General features: G+C 44.8%; 1 protein-coding gene across 1 annotated transcript in view; it reads right to left on the reverse strand.

The window, feature by feature from the left end:
* The window catches only part of VPS13D (vacuolar protein sorting 13 homolog D), a 71025-nt gene extending 59786 nt beyond the window's left edge, over nt 1-11239 (reverse strand). Inside the window, exons 1-11 of the mRNA XM_032232173.1 lie at nt 11042-11239; nt 10752-10826; nt 9501-9691; nt 8309-8389; nt 6794-6910; nt 5379-5483; nt 4671-4841; nt 3949-4049; nt 3650-3818; nt 2231-2323; nt 795-1011 (exon numbers count right to left, since the gene is read on the reverse strand). Coding sequence (XP_032088064.1) covers nt 795-1011; nt 2231-2323; nt 3650-3818; nt 3949-4049; nt 4671-4841; nt 5379-5483; nt 6794-6910; nt 8309-8389; nt 9501-9691; nt 10752-10826; nt 11042-11138 — 1417 coding nt within the window. The 5' untranslated portion in view covers nt 11139-11239. The remainder of the gene's footprint in view (nt 1-794; nt 1012-2230; nt 2324-3649; nt 3819-3948; nt 4050-4670; nt 4842-5378; nt 5484-6793; nt 6911-8308; nt 8390-9500; nt 9692-10751; nt 10827-11041) is intronic.
* Between the last annotated feature and the right edge of the window lie 5419 nt (nt 11240-16658).

The raw sequence follows: 16658 nt of genomic DNA on the forward strand, positions 1-16658 counted from the left end.
GCGAGGTCCTTGGTGCTCTCTGAACTTGGTGATATTTCTTGTAGACGTTTCGTGACCCAGCTAGGGAACATCATCAGTGCTAGAAGGGAAGGGGGACGTGGAAAGGCGGAGGAGGAGGAGGAGAAAGAATGAGGAGGAGGAAGAGAAGAGGAAGAAGAGAAGGAGACAGAGAAGAGAAGGATAGAGGAGGAGGAAAACTGTGGGATCCTTGGTGCTCTCTGAGCTTGGTGATATTTCTTGTAGATGTTTTGTGACCCAGCTAGGGAACATCATCAGTGCTAGAAGGGAAGGGGGTTGTGGAAAGGCGGAGGAGGAGGAGGAGGAGGAAGAAGAGGAGGAGACAGAGAAGGAGAGAGGAGGAGGAAAACTGTGGGATCCTTGGTGCTCTCTGAGCTTGGTGATATTTCTTGTAGATGTTTCGTGACCCAGCTAGGGAACATCATCAGTGCTAGAAGGGAAGGGGGTTGTGGAAAGGCAGAGGAGGAGGAGGAGAAGAGGAAGAAGAGGAGGAGACAGAGAAGGAGAGAAGAGGAGGAAAACTCCGGGGTCCTTGGTGCTCTCTGAGCTTGGTGGCATTTCTTACAGACGTTTCCTGACCCAGCTAGGGAACATCATCAGTGCTAGAAAGTAGAGGGGTTTGCCCACGGAGCACTGATGATGTTATCTAGTTGGGTCAGGAAACATCTCCAAGAAAAACAATTACGTTCAGAGAGCACCAAGCACCCCACCGAGGACGCTGCCTCCATCCAGGGAAACGCGACTTCTCAACTCATCCCGCCTCCCCACCTCCGTACCCGCCACCTCCTCCGGCCGCCACTCTTCCGCTGGGTCCGACAGGAGCCCTCCAATGGTCTCGGTTTCCAGCTCTTCTTGGGACTGGCTGTGCCAACCTCCCCATCCGGGGAACCAGGACTGAAGGTAACGCAGCATCCCGCTGCTGCTGTTCCGGCCGCCTTCCAGCCCCACCTCCGAGGCCGAATCCAAAGAATCGGACAAGGGCTCCTTAATGCTCTGTGGGAGGATAAGTCCATCGTGAGAATGCAGCTGACATGGATTATGCCATGTTTGTGGGCAAACGCCTTCCAGCTCAAGTAGACATACATCTATTTGAGCAACGAAGAGGACTAGGGGACTGGAGGCTAAAACATTTGAAGAACGGTTGCAGGAACTGGGTATGTCTAGTTTAATAGAAAGAAGGACCAGGGGAGACATGATGGGAGTCTTCCAATATCTCAGGGGTTGCCCCAAAGAAGAGGCAGTCAAGCTATTCTCCAAGGCACCTGAGGGCAGATCAAGAAGCAATGGGTGGAAACTAATCAAGGAGAGAAGCAACTTAGAACTGGGGAGAAATTTCCTGACAGTGAGAACAATTAATCAGTGGAACAGAAGTTGCCTCCAGGAGTTGTGAATGCCCCAACACTGGAAGTCTTTAAGAAGACGTTAGATAGCCATTTGTCTGAAGCGGTATAGGGTTTCCTGCCTAGGGAGGGGGTTGGACTAGAAGACCTCCAAGGTCCCTTCCAACTCTGCTATTATATTGTATTGTATTGTAATTGTATTAATGAAAAGAAGGACCAGGGGAGACATGATGGGAGTCTTCCAATTTCTCAGGAGTTGCCCCAAAGAAGAGGGAGTCAAGCTATTCTCCAAGGCACCTGAGGGCAGAACAAGAAGCAATGGGTGGAAACTAATCCAGGAGAGAAGCAACTTAGAACTGAGGAGAAATTTCCTGACAGTTAGAAGAAATCAGTGGAACAGAAGTTGCCTCCAGAAGTTGTGAATGCTCCAACACTGGATGTTTTTAAGAAGATGTTGGATAACCATTTGAAGTGGTTGTAGGGCTTCCTGCCTAAGCAGGGGGTTGGACTAGAAGACCTCCAAGGTCCCTTCCAGCTCTGCTACTGTTAAAGACGAACACATCCTTCAGGGTCACATGAGACCTTCTCCCACGACCGAAGCTGCCTTGCAAATGGGCATTGCAACCACGAGGATCTGATCGTCCGCCTTCTCCCCCCCCCCCCGAAGTGGTACCTATTTATCTACTCGTGCAGAACGTGCTTTCGAGCTCCTTAGGTGGGCTGAGGCAGGTGACGGGAGCTCACCCCGCCGCGCAGTGCTGGGACTCGAACCGCTAGAGCCAGGACCATCTCCAGAGTCATCAAAGCACGGAGCCGCCGCGCTTCTCTCGCTAACGGTCAACCTCTAGTAAACCCTTGGGTGCATCACTCACCTCGGCCAGCTCCTGCAACTGGTTGTAAACTATTTCCCGTAGGATTTTCAGCTCCTCAAATGTCTGTTCGTCTTCAATGCGTTCCATTTCCTCCTGCAGGCAGGAAAGGAAACAGTGAGAAAGTGCTGAGGAAACACAGGGAGTCCTCGATGTGCGACCGCCACTGAGCCCAGAGTCGATGTCGCCGAGCGAGACGGTTGTTAAGTGAGTTTCGCCCCGTTTTACAACCGTTCTCACCGCAGCTGTGTTAATAGAGTCACTGCAGTTGTTACGTTTAGGCTGTTAAGTGAATCCGGATCGACTTATCAGAAAGGTGGCAAATGGGGGACCACACGATTCCGGGACATTGCGACCCGCCGTAAATACGAGCCCGTTCCCCAGAACCTGAATTTTGATCACGCGACCCCGCAGGAAGGCTGCAACGGCCGTCTCAAAAGCGAGCATAAGTCGCATTTCCCAGTGCCATTGTTAACTCTGGCCACTAAATGGATAGCTGTAAGTCAAGGACTGTCTCTAACAAGAGGAGGCACTTCCAAATTAGAACCGTGCGTGCGAGCGAGAAGCCCGACCACGTCGCGCCAGTTGGATGTACAGTCCTGCACACCAGCTGTTCTGAGTGAGGCTTCCCAAGAGCCGGAAGCCAACTCCTGATCCCGACAATAACCCCTTTTGTTAATTGACTGTGAATTCTGCTCATTCACATCCAGCAAAGTCTTTCAAGGGAGGATTTACGGTCACAGACCTTATCTGGCTTGGAGAGCTGACAGGCCGAGATCTGCAAAACTTGGCCAGGAGTATTGGAAAGTCACGAGCCAAATAAGCGAACTAATAGCAGTAGCAATAGCAGTTAGACTTATATACCGCTTCACAGGGCTTTCAGCATATCGCCCCCAACAACAATCCGGGTCCTCATTTTACCCACCTTGGAAGGATGGAAGGCTGAGTTAGCCCTGAGCCGGTGAGATTTGAACAGCCGAACTGCAGAACTGCAGTCAGCTGAAGTAGCCTGCAGTGCTGCATTTAACCACTGTGCTACCACTAATGGTCTTCTGCAAACTCCACTCCCCTTTCACTCCTCTTTTATTTCCTCTGGGAGGGGCCATTCAGGGCTCACCTGTGGCCTTCCTCCCAAATCGACCCCTGTTCTTTAGCTGTTCCCTTCATCTGGCAGAGCGCATGCGCACACTGGGAACAGGCTCCAGCTGCTCTTCTGCCTCACTGATCTGACTCCGAAGGCAGCTGATAACTGTCAGACGGCCCTGGCCCCCTCTCTGCCTCCGACACAGAGCCCTCCTCAGAGCCTCCCCCAGACTCCAGGACCGGCCCATCTTCCTCCCCAACCTCCTCACTCTCCAAATCTGCTGGCGGGCCACAACACCAGCTTGGCGTACACCTCAAGATGTCACAGACTCCGAGTACCTGCTCCTCCTCCGTGAGCGACAACTCCTTCAACTTGTTGCAGTACAACTCCGTGTACAGGACGGCGTCGCGGGCGCGACGCAAGGCGAATTCCCAGGAATAACGCTCCTTCTGCTCTCTGATCTCGGCGAGGTGGGCGTTCAGAGCGAAGAGCCACCACGCTTGGCAGCTAGAACGAGCCAAAATGAAACAACGTTGAGACACTGTGGCTAGGTTAAGGAGGCGGGCATAGAAACCAGGCCCTTAAATCCCTGCCATTCATAAATGAGGAAAAAGGGGGAAAAAATAACAACTCGTACTTTCCAGTCACTGTGACTTTTGGTCTCCATTTCCTGAATTTGAGCTGTCGTTCTTTTCTATCCAGCTCTTTCAGAAAATCCATAATTTGCCGGTACTGCATCTGAACGAATAAAATAACGCCTAATGGTTAGTTGGTGGAGGAACCTCCTGGAATTTAAACAACGCAGAGGGAAAACCAGTGTTTTCCCATTAAAATATCACCCACTGTTTTGAGAAGGCAGAACTTGCCGAGCCATTGAAAGTCCTCGACTTACGACCACGATCGAGAAACCCAAAGTTTCTGTGGCTAAGCAAGACAGCTGCTAACTGAGCTTCGGCCCATTTTACGACCTTTCCTGCCACAGTTGCTAAGCGAAACGCTGCAGTGGTTCAGTTGGTCACACTCATGGGATGTCATGACTGCGTTGTTTGGCAATTGCCAGTCTCAATTAACGTCGTTCAGTGAGGACTAGGTTTCCCACCACCACCCCTCTTAGGGGCGACTGGATGGAGCTGAGCATTTGCTAGCCGGATTCCCTTCCTGACGCCTATGCGGAGTTCACAGCAAATACTTTCCCTCCGCGCCCTGGGAAATATCGACCTAGGAATCAAATGCTCCCCGTTTCGAGTGGGAGGTGAGCGTCTTTAACACTAGGCCACCACTCAAAGTGGTAGAACTCCCTGTAGCTGCACGCAAACCCATCTCCGAGAGGAATTTTGGTTTCCCCCCCCCCCCATCCACCTGAGAAAGCTTCAAGGGGATTGTTTCCAGCTGGATGTCGAACTCCAGGCGTGGCATATTCCGCGACCGTAGGGGTTCCTTGGAACAATTTCTCTTGAGGAGGGCAGAGGTGCACACGGGCTCCACAATGTAATCGTGATCCCGGCGTTCCATGCTGTTATCCATGGCTTCCTGGAAATCAGAATCACGTTAATTCAGGGGTTTATTTGCTTTTTTTAAAAATCTTGCTGATGTTAACAGATCAAAGATGAACAGAGGCGGAAGGGACCCTGTGGGTCATCTAGTCCCACGCCCCCCTCCCCCGCCCAAGCAGGAGACCCAACACTATTTCTGCCAAAGGGTGGGGCCAATATTTTCTTGAAAGCCTCCAGGGATGAAGCTCCCACAACTTCCGAAGGGAACTTGTTGATTGTTCTCCCTGTCAAGAAATTCCTCCTTATTTCTAGGTTGAATCTCTCCTTGCTCAGTTTCCATCCATTCTTCCTTGTCTGGCCTTTGGAAAATAGCTTGATCCCCTTCCTCCTCTCTGTGGCAGCCCCTCAAATATTAGAAGGCTGCTATCATGCCTCCCCTGGTCCTTCTCTTCCCTAGACTAGCCAGGCCCAGTTCCTGCAACCGTCCATCGTGTGTTTAAGCCTTCCGTCCCCTATGTACGTGCACAGAGGGGGCGCGGCAGTGGCATAAATTGGAGGAAAATAAGGAAATTACCTGCAGCTCCCCAGGGAGCATGTCTCCCCACAGGCTGCATTGGCTGTCCCAGTAGATGCTGAAGTCGGAAATGTCCAACCGCTTTTTCTTCATGAGCTCTTCCACCTCCGAGTTAAGAAAAATCGACACTTTTAATAACCCCATTCTTGCACCGTTATTCTTGCCATACTTCCTGCCTTGCAGGAAAAAAAAAACAATGGCTCTGCGGAAAGCAGCATTCTTCTTGGCAGGCCCGGTCTCTCTACAACTGATGGGGGTCAAGGTTGACTCAGCCTTCTGTCCTTCCGTGGTTGGTAAAACGAGGAGCCGGGTTGTTGGGGGCAATAGGCTGACTCCATAAACCGCTTAGAGAGGGTTAGGACTGTGAAGCAGTTTCTAATTATTCTATTCTATTCTATATTTTTTTTCTGCATTGTTCTGTTCAAATTCTATTTTATTCTTTTTTTGTATTCTATTCTATTTTAATCTCTATTCTATTCTAAAAAAAAATTCTGCATTCTGTTCTGTTCAAATCTATTCCATTTTCTATTCTCTATTCTATTTTAATCTCTATTCTGTTTAAACTATTCTATTCTATATTTTTTCTGCATTCTGTGCATTCAAATTCTATTCTATTTTCTGTTTTATTCTATTTTCTATTCTATTTTAATCTCTATTCTATATTTTTTCTGCATTCTGTGCATTCAAATTCTATTCTATTTTCTGTTTTATTCTATTTTCTATTCTATTTTAATCTCTATTCTATATTTTTTCTGCATTCTGTTCTGTTCAAATTCTATTTTCTGTTTTATTCTACTTTCTATTTTATTTTAATCTCTATTCTATACTATATTTTTTCTGCATTCTGTTCTGTTCAAATTCTGTTCTTTTATTCTATTTTTTATTCTATTTTCTATTCTATTCTATTTTAATTTCTATTCTATTTTAATTTCTATTTTAATTTCTATTTTAATTTCTATTTTAATTTCTATTTTATTTTAATTTCTATTCTGTTTTAATTTCTATTCTATTTTAATTTCTATTCTGTTTTAATTTCTATTGTTTTAATTTCTATTTTAATTTCTATTCTATTTTAATTTCTATTCTATTTTAATTTCTATTCTATTTTAATTTCTATTCTATTTTAATTTCTATTCTATTTTAATTTCTATTCTATTTTAATTTCTGTAAACCACTTAAGAGAAGGCTGTGAAGCCCCATGAAGCGGTATATAAGCCTAAGGGCTACTGCTAACTGCTATTGCTAATTTGTGTTCAAATCATCTTTTGTAGGGGTATCAGAGCTAAAACCGTACAGACTGAATCACTAAGGACAACTCCTGGCATACGCTGAGGCTATACGCACCAAGGCTTATATGGGGTGGAAAGGAAAGGCAAGGTTGTCATATCACAACTGTTTGATCAATGCTCACTCACCGGCTCATCCGTGGCATTTTGCATGGATACGTTTTTGATGCAGATGCCGAAGGCAAAGGGCTGGGATGGATTGGAGACCCCATCCTCAAATCTCAGGTGTACGTCTTGGATGTTTAGCTGAGAAAAAAAACAAGGGAAGTGTCTCTCTTAATGATGCTTTCTAAAGGCTGGAGCAAACGTTACCAACACAGCTGGCAGGCAGAATGTGGGCATTCTTGCTAGCACAGGTAGTCCTCGACAGAGCCCCGAATCCCTGTTGCTAAGCGAGACATCGGTTAAGCGAGCTTTGCCCCGTTTCTTGCCATTTAGGTTGCTAAGTGAATCCCTGCAGTTGTTAAGTGAGTGGAATCAGGTTGATCCCCCCCCCCCCCGCTTGACTTTGCTTGTCCGAAAGTCGCCAAAGTGGGTCGCGTTAAGTCGTAAGTATGAACCGGCTCCCAAGCGTCTGAATTTTGATCACGTGGGATCAAACGGTCCCAAGTAATCTTTTTACTGTGATCACACTGGTCCAGGTTGAAAATTAAATTTTGTTGCCTGCTGTCAAAAGAAAGGAAGTATATATCCACCCATACACATACATAACACACGTGTACACATCCTACATACATACAGATATACGTACACACGCACATCTACACACATGCATATGTATGTATGTATGTATGTATGTATGTATGTATGTATTTAGTGTCACAATCCCTGGTATGCCCAAATATGCCTACTGCTTCCTTTCTCTGTCTATCGGCTCATCACAAGAGACCATCACGACAGAAAGCCATTATTTTTACTGTTGCCTTTGTTACATTTGTGTTGTATTTGTGCTGATAAATAAATAAAGGGAGACTAGTATAGATCTATTTCAAGGTATTTAGCTCTCATCAGCTAGCCATACCCTTACTGGGATTCTAACCTGGGCTATATTACATATTAGGCAGATGTGTTAACCACTAAGCCACAAGGTCCTCCTCCTTTATCAGATGAGCCAGGGAATTTCTGTCTGGATGGTCTCTTGTGTCGAGCCGATAGACAGAGAAAGGAAGCAGTAGGCTTCCTCCCATATTTGGGGCATACCAGGGGTTGTGACACTAAATACATACCTATTTCCCTGGCTCAGCTGATAAAGGAGGAGAACCTTGTGGCTTATTGGTTAACACATCTGCCTAATATGTAAAAACAGCCCAGGTTCGAATCCCAGTAAGGGTATGGCTAGCTGATGAGAGCTAAATAGTTTGAAATAGATCTATACTAGTCTCTCTTTATTTATTTATCAGCACAAATACAACACACACACACACACACACACACACACACACGTATATATTAATCACTGCCCATTTGAATACATAAAGGAAAAAGGAAACTAGAGAGTTTACAACTGAAAAAAAAGTGGACTGTTTTTCACACTTATGGCTGCGGGGGATCAAAATCCGGACCGTTGGCCACGGACTCCATTCACGACCGTCGGAAGACAAGGACCACCCACCCCGTCTGGAACTCTTCGCCCATCCAACTTACTTCGATGTTCTCCACAATCTTGGTGACGACGGAGGCGGTGACTGAATACCAGTAAGACTCTCCGATCTGCTCCCGTTCTTTCTAGAAAAAGAGGAAAGGCAGGATTCGAACTGGCAGAGGAGACAATGAAAGAGCCAAGCAAGCAGCCTCAGGACCCTCACACCCCCATTTTAAAATTAGAATAGGATGGAGATAGAATAGAAATAGAATAAATAGTAGAAATAGAGAATGGGGAACAGAATAGAAATAGAATTACAATAGGAGTAGAATATAGACAGAATATATTCTATTCTCCTACTCTATTCTATATTCTTTTCTTTTCTATTCTACTCTAGTCTTCTTATTCTCTTCTCTCTTCTATTCTATAAAAGAACATATAGAATATAGAATAGAAGAATAGAACAAAACAGAACAGAACAAAAGAATAAACAGAACAGAACAGAATAGGAGAATAGAACAGAACAGAATAGTGGATAGATAGAATAGAATAGAATAGGAGAAGAGAAGAGAAGAGAAGAGAATATAGAATAGGAGAGTAGAACAGAACAGAATATAGATAGAACAGAACAAAATAGAACAGAGGATAGGATAGAATAGAATAGAGATTAGAATAGAGATTAGAATAGAATAGGAATAGAATACAGATTAAATAGAATATGAGAATAGAACAGAACAGAATAGATGATAGAATGGAATAGAATAGAATAGAAAAGAACAGAATAGGGTAGAATAGAATGGAATAGAGGATAGAATAGATTAGAATACAGATTAGAATAGGAATAGAATAGAATATAATACAGATTAGAATAGAATATAGAATAGAATAGGAGAATAGAATAGGAGAATAGAACAGAGGATAGAATAGAATAGAATAAACTAGAATAGAACAGGAGAATAGAACAGAATAGAGGATAGAATACAGATTAGAATAGAATATACAATAGAATAGTAGAATAGAATAGTAGAATAGAATAAAATAGAATAGGAGAATAGAATATAGAACAGAGATTAGAATATAGAATAGAATAAAATAGAATAGAATAGGAGAATAGAATAGAGATTAGAATATAGAATAGAATAGAATATAGAATAGAATAGAATATAGAATAGAATAATTTGGGGTTCTGATAAAAGCCGAAGGGTAGAAACCATCCAAGATTTTTTTTTTCCCTTTCAGAGAAAACGGACTCACTTTCCATTTCTCTTCCAGAGCGAGGAGAAGCGCTTTCTTGTTCTCCTTATCCAGCAATCGTTCTCTCGCTTCCACAAACTCCTCTTCCTTTTCCGGCGAGCCGATGAGGTACAATTTTGACACCGAGATCACCCAGGGGTCGATGTGGGGACGGTAGAAGGGGATCTGCAGGGTGATCTTGCCAATAAACCCTACAAAGGTTGGGAGGAGAAACGTGGCGTGATCCCGGGTGCGAGTCGAAAGGGCCTCAGGCCACGTCCAAATGTAAAACAGCCATCCAAGCGGAAGGATCCCTAAACCTGGCGCCAGTAATGTGCCCGTGGACTTCGACTCCCAGAGTTCCCCAGCCACCAGCCATGGGGAATTCTGGGAGCTGAAGTCCACAAGTTTTAAAGTGCCCGAGGTTGGAGAGCCCTGTGTTAGAGGGCTCATCCCTCCCTCCCGCTCTCTCCCTGCCTCTTGTTTTTCTCTTTTGTTTTCTTTATCTTTCTCTCCTCTCTCTTTCTTTCAATACCTTTCTGTCTCTTCCCCCTCTCTCTTACCTTCCCTGTCTCTTTCTCTCCTCTTTCCCTCTTTTGCTCTTTCCTTTCTCTCTCCTCTTTCTCTCCTTTCTTTCTTTCAGTTTTTCTTTCTTACTTTCTCTCCTTTCTTCCCTCCACCCCTTTCTCTCCTTTCTTTCAATTTTTCTTTCTTTCCTTTCTTCCCTCCACCCATCTTTCCCCCTCTCTCTTCTTTCTCTTTCTCTCCCCCTTTTTCATCTCCTTTCTTTCTCTCCTCTCTCTCTTTCTTTCTCCCAATTTCTTTCTCTCCTTTCTCTCCTCCACCTCTCTCTTATCTTCCCTGTCTTTCTCTTTTTCTCCTTTCCCTCTTTTTCCCTTTCCTTTCTTTCTTTCTTTCAATTTTTCTCTCCTTTCTTCCCTCCATCCATCTTTCCCTCTTCTTTCTCTTTCTCTCCCCCCTTTCTCATCTCCTTTCTTTCTCTCCTTTCTTTCTTTCTTTTTCCCAATTTCTTTCTCTCCTCTTTCGCTCTCTCTTACCTTCCCTGTCTTTCTCTTTTTCTCCTCTTTCCCTTCCTGTCTCTCTTTCTTTCAATATTTCTTTTTCTCTCCTTTCTTCCTTCCACCAATCTTTCCCTTTCTTTCTCTCCCCTTCTTTCTCGTCTCCTCTTTCTTTCTCTCCTCTCTTTCTCTCTGTTTCTTTTCCTCTCTCTCTCTTTCTCTCCTCCACACACCCCTTCTCCCAAATACCTACCAGCTTTCACTTCGAATGGCAACACTTCCTTCAAGGCATCCTTCTTGAGTGGCAAGTTCTCCAACTCAACGGCCCCTGAAGGAAAAACCAAAAGAAAAACTTAAGACAAAACTTTCCTTTGGGTGATATCACAGAATAATCTAGATAAGGGAAAGAGACAAGCTAATGGCTTGCCACAAGTCGCACAACGGTGTGTTTTTGTTTAGCCTAAGAGAGCTATAAGGTTCTTGATCGCCAGAAAGAAAGACCAGGCGGCAAGATTTGGCCCAGATCTCTCAGGTGGCCCTTACCTTTGAGGAGAGCGACCGAGAGCTGGTCTGTGTTCAGGTTGCTGACGTATTTGCCCAGGTAAGTGTTGAGGACCCACGCGATCAGCCCTTCCAACATGGCTAAGCCCCAAGGAGAAGAGGCGGCTCAGGCCCTCATCCCCACGTTCCTCCTTCCATGGTTCAGAGAAGGCGGCGCGGAAGCAAAGACGGGCTAGTTGTCTGGGAAACAGAGGTCCGGAGAGAAACCCGGTTAAAAGTGTGCTTCCTCACACTCAGCTCTGCGTTTGCACGTGTGGGTGGTAGTGTTTCTCAACCCCAGCGACTGGAAAGATGGGTGGCCTTCAACTCCCAGAACTCCCCAGTCTTAGCAACAGCAACGACAAACCAAAATTGTCTGTTTTTTTTTCTTAAGTAAAGTTCAACCGTTGATGGGGGAGAATTGGTCTATTTCCTGCCTTACCAGGGGGCTGGTCTAGAAGACCTCCAAGGTCCCTTCCAGCTCTGTCTATTTATTCTGTTCTGTTCTAGTCGCTGTGATTTCTACTGTAAAAGATACATTCCATTTGAGGATTTTTTTATTATTTTGTTTTTTATCCTATTATGCTGGTGTTTGTGTGTGCGCGTGTACACACACACACACACACATATATATATGTACATATATATATGTGTGTTATATTTGTGCTGATAAATACACACACACACACACACACACACACACACATATATATATACATACACACACACACATACATACATGGTATGCCCAAATATGGGAGGAAGTTTACTGCTTTCATTCTCTGTCTATCAGCTCGTCACAGGGGTCGTCATACCAGGGGTTGTGACTCTAAATACATACTTATTTCCCTGGCTCAGCTGATAAGGAGGAGAACCTTGTGGCTTAATGGTTAACACATCTGCCTAAGATGCAATACAGCCCAGGTTCAAACCTAGCTGATGAGAGCTAAATAGCTTGAAATAGATCTATACTAGTCTCCCTTTATTTATTTATCAGCACAAATACAACACACATATATATATATATACATACATACATACATATATATACATACGTATACATATACATATATATATATATAGTTTGTGTGTGTGTGTGTGTGTGTGTGTGTGTGTGTGTGTGTATGTGTATGTATATGTATATGTATATTTATATTTAATTTCTGTCTTTTTATGTGGGTGAGGCACTGCTTCTGTTTTATTTGCCTATTGCTGCTCTGTTTTATTTTGCTGGCCTTTCTCCATCCTTGAATCAAATAAAAGTAAAACAGGTGCTACAAATAATATTTTTTCAAAATCCGAAAGGAAATGAAGGAAAGAAAAGGGAAGGGGAAGAGGAAAGGGGAAGGGGAATGAAGGGAGAGGGGGAAGAGAAGGGAAGGAAAGAAAAGAGAAGGGGAAGGAAGATAGAAGAAGGGAAGGGAAGATAGAAAGATGGAAGGGAAGGGAAGGGAAAGGAAGATAGAAGAAAGGAAGGAAGGAAGATGGAAGGAAAGAAAAGAGAAGGGAAAGGAAGATAGAAGGGAAGGGAAGATAGAAAGATGGAAGGGAAGGGAAAGGAAGATAGAAGAACAAGAGGAAATGATGAAGAGAGAAGGGAAGGCAGATAGAAGAAGGGAAGGAAGAAAGATGGAAGGGAAGAAAAGAGAAGGGAAAGGAAGATAGAAGAAGGGAAGGGAAGGAATATAGAAGAACGAAAGGAAAAGAAGATAGAAGAACAAAAGGAAATGATGAAGGGAAGGAAAGGAAAGGGAGATAGAAGGGAAGAGAATAGGAAATGAAGGGGAAGGAAGAGGGAAGGAGAGGAAGACAGAAGAAGGGAAGGAGGAAGGAGAGAGAAAAGGAAAAGAGAAAGAGAAAGAAAGAGGGTGAGGAGGGAAGGAGGCAAGGAAGGAAGTAAAAAAGAAAGAGAGGAAAGAGAAAGAAGAAGGGAAGGAATGAAGGGCCATCAAACAATACATTAATTTCAAGTGAAACTAGTGTACGGAGGGAGGCAGAGAGAGGCGGCGGCCCTTTTAGACAACAACACAATCACACACTTTTCCAGGCACTCCTTCCTCGCCCTTTGCCCCCCCCCCTTTTCCGTGGAAGAGAAGGAATGCCGTCATACTTGCCTATCACACCCAGATCAAAAGATTCGCCGCTTATAAAAACCCGGCCGCTGTGCCAAGATTTTGCCGGCTGAAAGTTATTTTCCCATCGTTGCTTCCTTGGGAAACGACAGAAAAGAAAGAAATAAAAAGATTAAAAACTTTTGCAACTCTATGATAAGAGCACAAGATGGGCTTTGTAGTACCAGCAACATGGGTACTGCTGTGCTTGTTAAATACCAGATTTTGGTTTGTTGGAGAAGGTAAATTTACCTTCTACATTATTGGGAAAAAAAGGAACAGCAGAAAACACAAGTGGTCCTCGACTTACGACCACAAAGATCGTGTTGCTAAGCGAGACATTGGTTCAGTGAGATTGCCCCCCCCCCTTTTCCGAACTTTCTTGTTGCGGTTGTTAAGTGAATCCTTGAAGTTGTTCAGTCAGCCACCTAGTTGTTAAGTGAATCTGGCTTTTGCAACAAACGGGGACTGCGGATGTTGCGACCGTCATAAAGACGAGTCGGTTGCCAAGCATCTGAATTTTGATCACCCCGGGGATGCGGTCCTAAGTTGCTTTTATTGGTGGCAGCGTAACTCCCAACGGTCACTAAATGAATGGTTGCAACTCAAGGATCAACTGTGGTGACAATGAAACAATGACTAGATCCTGAAACAGATGAAGAGAGTGGGAAGGGACCCTATGGGTCATCTAGTCCAACCCCAAGCAGGAAGAAGCCTGAGGAAGGAAAGTGATGCTCCCGGCCTACCTTGCAGGGTTGTTGAAAGAAGCCAAGAATTAGAAATAATAAATTTTATTATTATATAAGTAATTTTATTATTATACAAGTAATTTTATTATTTGTTCTTTATTCTTCTCCCAATCTCCCCCTGCCGACGACTTTATTCCTACAGGCAGCCCTCGACTTACAACAATTTCATTTAGTGGCCGTTCGAAGTCGCCATGGCACTGGGAAAAAAGCGACTTAGGACCGTTTCCCACACTTACGACCGTGGCAGTAGGCATCACCTGTTTTCCATTCAGAGGCTTGGCAACCGACTCGTATTTAGGACGGCGTCCCAGGTGGGACACCTCATCCACTTCTGCGACTTACTGACCAGCCAAGTCCATGGGGAGAGTAGGATTCACTTAACGACCGTGCAACTCACTTAACATTTGCAGCAATTCACTTAACAACCAGGCCAAGCACATGATCCAAACTGACAGGACTCGTATTTAGGACCATTTCGGCGTGTTTCCCTCCTGCCCCCGCCGTGATCCAACTGCTTGGAGGCCGACTCACATTTACGACGGCAACCGACTCGTGTTTATGTCGGTTGCAGCCATCCTGCATGTGTGTCATCCCACGGCGGTGTGTGTGTGGCGATTCCCCCTTTTGCGACCTCCTGGCTAGCAAAGTCTGTGGGGGGGGTGAGCCAGCTTTGCTTAACGACCGTGTTGCTCAATGAACAACGGAAGCGATTCACTTAACAACCAATGCGACCCGCTTAACGACCACGGAGAGCGAGGCCGTCCAACGGGGCAGCCACGGCCATTGAAGGTGGGAGTGGGCTCAGCTTTGGTCATAAGTCGAGGACTTCCCTCAGGGGAAGGGAATATGCCAAAAAAAGAAGGAGACAAAGCTTTTGAGGGGAGGGGGCGCCAGCACAAACTCTTATTTTAACTTATTTTATTTCGTTTTATTCAAAACAACCTATTTAAAATAATTGGTCCTGGCCCACCTCGCAGGGGTGGCGTTGAGGTGGGGGGCGAGGGGCGGGGCCGCCCCTCCGCGCTCCCCCCCTCCCCTTCCTTTCCCGGCATGCTTTGCGCCGGCTGAGGTAAAAGTCACCTCCGCCTTTTTCGGGCGGGGGGGGGCGCTCAGCGCTCCCCCCCCCAGGACCCCCGCCCCTCCTGAGGAACCCCCGCCCCCTCGCCCCCCGCCCGCTCAGCGTCCCCTGCCCCGGCCCCGCTCCGCACCTGCGACGCGTCTGGCGGCACAGCGGCGGCCCCGCCGGAAGTCCCGCCCCCGCGTCAGGTCGAGGCCTGGGCCGCGCAGCCCCGACGGCCGCGCGCCGAGCGGCCAGATCGGCCCTCGCGGGCGGGGCAGGCAGAGGAAGAGGCGGTTGCCGGGGCGACGGAGGGAAAGGGGCGGGCATAGGGCGGGGCTTCTCTGACGGCGGGCGGTGTTGAGGCTGATGAGCCAGCAGAGGGCGCTGTCGAGCCAAGCTCTATTATATATAACTATTATAGGATAAAGAATATCGGATATATGATATATCGGATATATTCCACATCCTATATTCTTTATTCCAAAGTTTATATTCTATATTCCATAGTGTATAATTTATATTCTATATTCCATATTGTACACTTTATATTCTATATTCCATAGTGTACACTTTATATTCTATATTCCATAGTGTATAATTTATATTCTATATTCCATATATAATTTACATTCTATATTATAGAATATAGACTATAGAATATATAATATAAACTATAGAATAAAGAATATAGGATATAGAATATAGGTTGTGGAATAAAGAATATAGAATATCGACTATAGAACATAGAATGTAAAATATAGAATAAAGAATATAGAAAATTGAATATAGGATATAGAATATAGGATATAGGATATTGGATATAGACTATAGGATATAGACAATAGGATATAGGATATAAAATATAAAGAATATAGACTATAGAATATAAAATAAAGAATATAGAATGTAGGATATAGAATATCGAATATTGAATATAGGATATTTGATGTAGACTATAGGATATAGACAATAGGATATAGGATATAAAATATAGAATAAAGAATACAGAATATGAAATAAAGAATATAAAATGTAGGATATAGAATATAGAATTGGAATGGAAGAATGGAATAGAATAGGAATAGAATGGAATAGAATAGATAGAATAGAATAGAATGCAGAAAAATGCAGAATAGAGAAGAATAGAATAGAAACTTTATTATCACTTTAAGTGTATACTAATCAGCATACATTAAAATTAAATTTTGTTGCATTCAGCTCTCAAATGATAACCATTATTCATACACACACACACACACACACACACAGACACAGGCATATGTATACGACCCAGGGAAACATCATAGATCTGGCTTGGAGCCAGGGATGGGATGGAGCACCACCAGGAGATCCCCAGGGGGGGAGAAAAAGGACCGCCAGAACAGATAGCTGGAGACCCCTCAAGTATTGGGACTAAGACCACCCCATCAAAACAAGGAAGGGGTTTATTCGCGTGCCTTGTGTAGCGAAGGGAGGCATGGTGTCCAGGGTCATCTGGAGGGAGAAGGATTGGCCACACCTGAAAACGGCGGGGCTGAAGCAACATGTGCACAAATCATCATAGCTGATCATAGTTTATCGAATAAGCCATGATTGGTTGTGTTTACAATAGGCTAAGTAACACGGGCTATAGCAAAAACCCTTCAGCTTAGGCTAAACCTGTTAGATACGGGTGAGTCTCTCCCTGGGACAGTCGTATT

Source organism: Thamnophis elegans, chromosome 15 (genome assembly GCF_009769535.1).
Source record: "Thamnophis elegans isolate rThaEle1 chromosome 15, rThaEle1.pri, whole genome shotgun sequence".
Taxonomy (NCBI): Eukaryota; Metazoa; Chordata; class Lepidosauria; order Squamata; family Colubridae; genus Thamnophis; species Thamnophis elegans.